The 9168-nt window shown below is 42.6% G+C and overlaps 1 protein-coding gene across 1 annotated transcript in view; it reads left to right on the top strand.

Annotated features, from left to right (window-relative positions):
* Positions 1-582: 582 nt before the first annotated feature.
* LOC310815104 (tetraspanin-7-like) overlaps positions 583-9168 on the top strand; it is a gene marked incomplete at both ends in the record, with an annotated part of 16855 nt that continues 8269 nt past the window's right edge. Inside the window, one exon of the mRNA XM_083684735.1 lies at positions 583-663. Within this exon, the coding sequence (XP_083540861.1) occupies positions 583-663 (81 nt within the window). The remainder of the gene's footprint in view (positions 664-9168) is intronic.

The raw sequence follows: 9168 nt of genomic DNA, 5'->3' as shown, positions 1-9168 counted from the left end.
GATATAGCCCATATGTACAATGATAAATAACAGTATCCTGACCCTACTATGGTTTTGTGTAGGCCTACATTTATATAACTTTATCAGATTTTTTTTAATGTTGTTATCATTATCATCATATAATTATTAACTTTGGCAAATTGGCAAATTCTGTGTGCTGTCCCTTGTTTTAGTGTTAACCATCTCTTCACACGAAACAAGCATTATTTATAGTAGAGTATACAGTAAAATATGACAGTATACTGTAAAATATGACAGTACTCTTTATCTCTGATATTCTATTCTCAATATTTAAAAATGTTTTGTTAGTGTTAGTTTTGCACCTCAGACCTTCATAGGCCTACTACACCTGTTAACTCATAAAAACAATCTTGATGGTCTCAGTAACCTGTGAAAACCGACAGAGGGCGTATTCGAGAAGGGTGGGCTGTAGGACAGAAAGCAGCACATTCATTCATTGGCCAGTGGGGCGAGAGAGACTGCGCTGAGAGAGACTGCGGTGGATCAGCAGTCGAAACCCAGTGGAGAATCACAGCAACGCAGCTCCGCTGAAGAAAATCTGCGACTAATTTTTACTGTAGTATGGCATCAAGGAGAATGGAGACCAAACCAGTGATCACCTGCCTCAAAACGCTCCTCGTCGTCTATTCCTTCGTGTTTTGGGTGAGCAGCCATGGCGAATTGATAGTGTTGTTACCCTAAATGCATTCCGTAGGTGATAGTGTACTTTGTATAATGTAGCATGGCACATTTACATTGAAAATACGCACGTTGTGTACACGGCTGGTGGCCCTGGAACAAGTGCGCTTCTATTGCTATTGGTGGGCGTGTATTTGGACCGTTATCTAAATTATAGAGTTTTTATTTAGTAGTTAATGAAAATGAAATTTAGGCGAAAGCCTATCCTAGTACAATAGGCCTACATAGATGTTACTTGTGTTAACACGATAATAATGCATTAGTCTCGTTGATGTGGACGAAGCCATTTTTCATATAGACCCGATTTGGGGATTTTCTAACAAGCTGCCACTGACCTGCGCTAGTATGCCATTGAGTTATAGGTAAAGCCTACAACACGTAATCAGCATCCTTGCATTAAATCGTGCAGGTTCTTCATACTGTAGTGGAGACACTGTGCGGATTATAGCGGACCCGCAAACTCTCGAGCGGCACCGCCCCAATTGCGCGTATCTAAAAACTATTGATCTGAAAAATGATTCCCTGGTATAGCTATGTAACAGTGGGGAATTATATGTTTTGCAATTTGACATTTTTTCCACAGATCAACCTCATTAGACGTTACAAACAGGGATTCCAAATTGTATTGAAGGCTACATTAACTGTGAATTATACTTAATACTTAATTGTGAAAAATAAACTAAGCAAATACATAATATAGAAAATCAGCAACTGCGCTTCCTTTTCTAAAGGCAAATACATATTTCTCCAAATAGCCTACCCCTTCAAAATTAAGGGTTAATTTAGGGTTGCCTATGTAACAGGGTTAGTCTGTTGCTTTAGAACTGTGCCATATGTATGACACAATGCAATTAATGTCTTGCTATATACTATAATTATGTGGCCATGGCTACAGTACCATAGATATAAATACTGCTCTATGTTTGTGATACCTAAAGGGAGTGGGCATGTCTGGTCCAAGAGAGCCACAGGGTGGTGCAGGCAGTTGTCCCAGACCAGGCTGAGGCTACAGTCTGCATCCCTGTGGCTCTCAAGACTGGGGTTACCTCACTTACAATATGCTCTACATAACAGGTCCAAATTCAATACTTTCGACTGATCCAACCAACTCAAAACACAATTAGGAGAGGGGTAGGCGTGGCTCTGTCCCGTAGAGGTAGAGTTATGGGTGAGGCTTAACTCATTTGAAAGGATAAAAGGTGTGGCAGGACATCCCTGGATGGTGTATGACAGGATCGCTGGATCCATCCGGGAATCTTAGCCCCGATGTTCCTCTGACCCAACTGTGACCCAAATTCTCCGTCTCTCAGCCTTTCCTTGCATGACCATGCTCTTCTTTATGCTAAACGCAGTGAAGTTCATATCTTTGGGATATACAGTGGCTTTCATGTCATTGCATTTCAACAGAATTAAACGCTTTGGAGAATAGATTGCAATGTTCAGATTCCTCCCTTTGAATATGCTTTAATATCCAGCGTCTGGCCTGGTCATTGGATGTGACTTTGTTTTTAGCTCCCCATCACAGAATCAGTGGCGCTCAGGATGAGGCATTTGGTGGTTTCTTTGTAGCCAAATGCTAGTGGAGATATTCTGTTTGAGACAGGCTTTCATATTGGCCTTTTCTTTCAACTTGTGGCAAGTCATTGATGTTCTAACATAATATTTAGATTGGTGCTATGACTGATAGTCACACTGGCAGCAGACTGCTTGGCATTAGAATAAGCAGTATTCACTGCTAAATGAAGATTTAGTCCTACGTTGTCTACTTGGCTTTACCATTACATTTACAGTGCGAATAAACAGACTCTGCTCAGAGATTAATTGCTTAGATTATTGGAGCTAGACTTCTTTGATGTTTTGGCGATTGGGATGCAACAATAAAACAATCACAATACAGCAATCACAACACACATACTTTTTTTGCTGCTGGATATGTAACTCTCTCATGATACACAGTAGTTTGCTTATTATGCATTCTCTCCCCCATTCTCTTAATTACGAATAATGACGAAGGATTCTCCTTTGTGTTTATTAGCTTCTGTGATGGAAGAGTGAGAGGTGTCATTTTGAGGTAGGAGATAGTGATTTAGCATGCCACCTAACATCATCGCCAGGCTATTGCGCACAGCGCATATAAGCCTGGATTGACAATGACTCAAACCTGGCCTTAGATGGAGTGAAGTTACAGTATTTGTTATTATTTGATTTCAATGAATCACACGGCTGTGAGGCATAGCACCGAATCAGAAATGCGTGGTGTGCACTGAGGGGAAGGGCTGTGAGAGATAATTAGTGCAAAGTAAAGACAATGGCTATGCACAGTCTGTTTTTGATGTTCTTTATATTGGCTTAATGAAGGCCAAGTCTGACGCGTTGGTCCACCAGACCTTTCGCGATCTGGGTGGAAGTGTCTGGGAACGAGACATGCCATATGGCCTGGTTCTCCTTCTCCACTAAATGTGTTATAGGCTGTTTTTCTCCTGAGGCAGACAGATGAGGATGAACAGAAAGAGGATGAGAGTGCTACTGCGTCTCTTGTTTTCTGAGCTGGGGGGCGGAGAGGAGATAAAGGTTGTTTGAGGCCAGCTCTGCTGTCACTCACTCAGCTCTGGCCCAACTCTTTGTCCCCACTTGAGTGCCAAGAGAAAACTCAGCAACAGCAGCCGGCTAACAGTGTTTATGGTAGCTGCCTGGAACAGCACCAAAAAGGTTCTCTGTGTGATTACTGTGAGTGAATCTGACACATTTGTAAGATCTAAGCACCTGACGTTGACAATAATGCAATTTTAGATACTTACTGCCACATTGAGGTATACTGAAAGCTTGACATTATTTGTTTTGGGGCCAGTTATCACATAATTCAAATAAGTCAGTGGCAGTTACATTTACCAATACCCACCCATCATCTGTTTACAGACATTTTAGGGCCTCACCGTGGGTGGAAACAGAGATGAAAGGAGGGCACCTTTAAATTCACCTGTGTGTAGAGCAATCATACTGTATGTTTTGGAAATAGATGCTAGCAAATCTGTTCATCAGAAATACAGTAAGCTGTTGTCTGTCTTGCATGGTAGGGTCAAGTTGTAAAAGGCTTAATTTAGTGTCAGATTGCCTGTGTTCCTGGCGTCAGATTTCAACAGGGACTGAATTGACCTTGTTCATGTTAGTGTTATGGAGGTGGTTGAGTAAGCTCTCGCTAATGAGTAAGCTTGCCTGAGCCCTGCAGACTTGTGCTATCTCCGAGAGATGATGCCTTGGCTTTAGCTCAGTGCACTAACACTGTCTTGTGGCACACGAGACAGTGAGTCATCACAGCAAAATATCTCTCGAAAAACCAGGTCAGTATTCCCCATGTGCACCCTGTCAGTGCTGCCCACATATGTTACTCAGTATACCTTACAAAATCTCTTTGCGCCCGAGCTATCATCTCCACAGTCTGAAGCCCAAAGAGAAAGCAGTCTCTAGACTCCAAGCTCAACGCTTGCTGTGGCCCCAGCTAAAGCCATGTGTCAGGTTAAGCCCTTTGTGAGCAAATGTGTAATGCACTTAAATCTGTCTGATGTGAGTTGCCTGGCCTCTTGTTACTTTGTGGCTTCACGATGTTCGGTTGCACATTGGTTGCGTGTTGAAAGAGGGGTTCGGTCAACAGCTGTGTGCAGGTCACTAGGCCCTTTTTAGTTGAGAGGACCCGCAGTTATATGGACTGCTACTCATGTGGCTGATCTTCGTCCATCTTGTTGTCAAAGAGGGAGATTTACAGTGTTTGCACCGTTGCATAGTTTGCACCTGTGGTCAAAGGAAAATCAAACAAAAAGGTAAGTCATGTTGTACGGTTTTAGCTCTAAAAAACTGTAAATACCCATGATAAATCAGTAGCAAGGATGCCAGACTTGTGACAACGCTGAAGGCAGAAGCCAAACCTTAGGCCTTCGCACTATTCCCTTCTGTCTCTCCCCACTGGATTTCTCTTCCTAGTCATATTTTTTCGACTATAATAAAATTATTTTCGTACAGCTGTTCATAAGCACAAGGTTGACTGGCTCCTTCTTTACCCCTATAGAGTTCTATTATCTAGTACATTGGTGAGTTCAAGGCAGAAGTTAATCACAGATCTAGTATCAGATTTCCCTACCCCTTGTAACGCTAACTTCAACCATAGTGGGTTGAAAGATATCTGACCATAGATCAGATCGGGGAATTAGGGGAAAGTTAGACCCATTCAGGAGTAAAGTACTGGTGAAAGATTGATATGGCAGCCAGACGCCCAAATCACATTCCAACTCATCAGTCACTTATGCACCTAATCAGCAAAAGGTTTGAACCTGTCCCCTTGGGTATTAGCTTTCCCCCATCTTCCTAAGTGCACAAATATGTTGGGTTTGACATTTATCCCCAGTGTGAGGGGTATTAATGTTATCTGTGTTGCCAGTGCGAAGCTCTTACAGCTTTATAATATAGTCATTGGTATTTGAGGTTTTTTCTCAAGTTCACGATGACTCTAGGCTTAAAGGGGCACTTCACCACTTTTTAACCTTGAGTCATCATGGTGAACAGATATGAGGCTAGAAACTCGTTGTTGTTTTTATCACTGAATAAATAACATATTTAAGTACCACTCTACTATCGCTCTCCATCAATAAAATCTCAAGAACTTTTTCAGTGAAAGTGATAGCATGTACACCTGACAAATAAGTGGACTAATAAAAAATAAAAATAAAACTCTCCCCATCACACAGTAACTCTCTCTAGAAGAGGCGAGGCAACTCAGGTCCTGTGTACACAGGCATTTGTTTTATCCCTGCTTAAATACACCACTAATAGTAATTTAACAACTAATTGTTGTTTAAATTGAAGACCATGATTAATTGATTATTTGCATCAGGTGGGTTATGTTTGTGCTAGCCCGCCAGGGAACCGGAGGTGCCTACGCCTGCTCTAGGCCCCCGTAGATTATCCTGAAAGATGGGCCAGACTCCCAAGGGTAGAGTGGAACTGGCAGAAAAATGGCTGAGGTCACAGAAGCAGCAGGACACATATGTGTGGGCTGGGGGCCTTAGTAATTATGGGAATTCCACTGAAACATTCCATTGAAAGAATACGATGACGAGTCTGACTACCTATACATTCTTAAACCATGTCTTGAAGTAATGCTGAAGTAATAGAAGTAGTCTATCCTGTGGTATTCAAAACCAGAGTTATTCATCGAGATATGTGAATCACAAGTGAAGCTCACTGTTATGATATGTGGACACATGAATCTCTTCTGGCAGCCCCCCTGAAGCAGCCAGATGTCTCATGACAACCAATCATCAGACGCAAAAAGGTCAAAGGTCAAAGAACCCCAAAAAGGTCAGCCGGTGCTTGTTATACAAGCAATTAGGCTGTGATTGAGGAATTTAAAAGTGGCTAAGATTCCAGTCATTGAGTCCAGGCTGTGACCAGTTAGCATCTAGCTGTTAATGAAAAATGTCCTATATTTAGCCGCTAACCAGGGAGGAGGTGCTAAATGCTTTGTTGACTTTTTTTGTGTGATCTGTCACTGAGGATGAGTTCCCCTGTGCGAGCAGGCATGGATCAAATAGTCGGCTGCCGTTAGCATCGTGTTTGTGTAACTGTGTTGATTCGAATGCTCACTCACCACATCCTCGACAGCTTGTTATTTTATTCTCTCAGAGCCAATCGATTTGTTATGATGGGAAATGTTCTTAGAAACTTGGCTTGTCACACATGGGTACTCTTTCTGCTTTGAGAATGATGAGATTGATATTGTAGTGATCACTTGCGAAGACGTGAATGCACTGACAATACAATATGTTCTAACCTAGGTTAAAGACTTGGGCTTGAGGGTTTCTGTTATTCCAGAAATCAATCAAATGCCTGATGAAGGTCTCTGATGGAAACGTTGCACCGATTAAATCTTACTACACTTGCATGCAGAGACAGTGGGTGGGAGCCTCTTTTCTCTGTTTTGACAAATCCAAAGAGGAATCCCACACACACAACGTGATTTTATTGTTGACATAGTGACAGATTAAGTGCGCTTTATTGTCTACACAGTGACAGAACATGTAGACTGTCGTTTTATAAATAATGAATAGCAGCCCGAGTCTGACGTTTTAAGTTTGATAATAGGCTATGTTCCATCGCCAGAATATATTATTTTCCTGATGCAGATTATTGGCTGTCTTTGAAGTTTCAAATCAAGAGTACCCATCAAGAGCACCCTGTACCATCCTGAAATGCAATTTTGTGGACGTAAAGACATAACCAAATCTGTTGTGGCTATAAAGCGTGGCATTAAATCTCCATCACCTGACTTTAATCCTTTGTTTTCAAAAAATGTTTTCACTATTTTGACATTTCTACATTTTTTATTTATATATCTTGTTGTCAATCAATGTGGATGCTTCTGTGTGTCTTTGCTTTCACTATGGGAAAGAGTTACATAATGTTACAACCAGACCTGGTGTCTCTCCCCCATTGTCTTACACCAGCTACGTCAACGCGACCCCGGTGGTGTGGACGCCTGAGTGCCATAACACAATGGAGCTCCCCTAGATATTTTGTGGTCTTGTAGAAAGCTTGACTTGTCTCTGGACAGAGCCACTGACAGGTACAGAAAGCCATTAAACAGTCATTGTTTCCCTTTGTCCTAATTGCTGTGAGCCAACGGCCTAGGGGCAATGTAGAGTGCTCTGATGTTTGCCTGTACTGGTGGAGCGAAAGTTTTAGTATGCATGTAGTACTTGGTGGTTGGTTCTTGATGGGGTGGAGGCCAGTGTGTGTGTGTGTGTGTGTGTGTGTGAGAGAGGGGGGGGAGAGAGAGAGAGAGAGAGAGAGAGAGAGAAGGGGAGGCAAAGAGGCCACTGGGTAATCAGCTTATAGTTGTGGAAAGCCAGTGGTAGACTGGGGCAGCTGCCATGTTTGACACGCCTAGTAGTTGTTTCAGCACAGAGAGCAAAATCTTCTGAAATGTACATGAATACAAACGCTTCACCATCCTATAGTCCTGTCCAGAAACAACCCATAGCCCTTATGCCCTACTGTATAGACAATTATAGATCTGTAAGGGCTGGATAGATACTAGCAATGTGGTGACAATTCCATTTACAGTATTGCTTATACCTATCCAATTCGAGATGATTTCCAGATCTACATAGGTAGGGGTGGTATCTGGACTGGGACCCCGTAAAAGCGACCCTCTTTATCTATCAGGTGACAAGTGCAGTGGCAACAGTTTGTTAGGGGGTCACAAGTTCAGCAGGTGGAAGGAAAAGGTTCCTAGCTGTGTGTCACTTGCTGTGTGACAAATTGGTGCCGTGTTTGTGTTTGACACCTAACACTGCCTTTCAGACATCGCTCCAGGTCAATAACAGCTGGGCCATATGTTTCCAACTCTCTACCTCTGGTGGCACAGCCAGAGAGAGAGAGAGAGAGAGAGAGAGAAAATGGCTGCCAGCCCACCGCTAAACTCACAGTGGTTAACCACTGCTAGCCCAAACAACGCTGCGAGACATGGCGAATACAGGAGCTGATCGGGGGGGTTAGGACAGGGACAATGGCAGGTTAGGGACACCAGAGCACAATGCTCATGATGACGGTGGTTGGCTGGCTGCTGAGATTGCCGTTGCCATGGTGATCCATTTAACCCATGGGTTCTGCTTAGTCTAGTGTGTTGCCTAGCGTTGGGCACACAGGAGAATGCATCAACCACTTTGCATAAAGAGCAAGGAGGTCTGTGTGGTTCATGATGTGGTTTATAGAAACATGGAAAATACTGTAGGTGGAGGTCATCAAAAGTGGTCACTTTTAAGCCAACCCTTTGATTTGGTATTCTTTTAGTTTATTCTGGTCCGATAAACTATCTCTCTCTTTCTCCCTGTTTCTGTTTCTCTGTCACTCTCCTTGTCTCTCAAAAGCAGACAGACATGACGGTAAATATAAAAGGTCACTTTGAAAGCAAGGACTTACTGTACGTTCCCCTTAAGTTTTATAGTTCCTTTTACCTTTCCAACGATCTGCTTGATCATGACCATTTATGTTTTTGTTTCTGCTCATCAGTCCAGAAAGCCCAAATGTATAGGCCTAGGCAATCATTTCTCATTGTTCCACTCATTGTTCCACTTCATAAGCACACAGTACAGCCCTTGGGATTTGAACAGCACTGTAGACAATGACTCCTGTTGTGTGCTCAGTCAAGGATGGAGACAGGGACATCCGTCTAAGGACCGTAACAGGATGCCATTATCCACCTTGATGAGCACGAGACTCTTTTCATGTCGCGGGCTATTATCTTGATGCATGTTCATTTTTGCACAACAAACTGTGTTTGATATTCTTTTTTTCTTTTTTTCTTTTGTTCTTCTTTTATAAAGTAAGTTCAACCAGGGAGCGTATAGGCTGCTTTGTTGGAACTCACAGCCACTTTGGTGTCGGGAGTTTGTGTTCGACCAGAGGTGAATTTAATTG

This window comes from Argentina silus, assembly GCF_951799395.1.
Source record: "Argentina silus genome assembly, chromosome: 14".
Taxonomy (NCBI): Eukaryota; Metazoa; Chordata; class Actinopteri; order Argentiniformes; family Argentinidae; genus Argentina; species Argentina silus.
The sequence above is the reverse complement of the archived record's forward strand: the minus strand, read 5'-3'. Positions and strand labels throughout refer to the sequence as shown.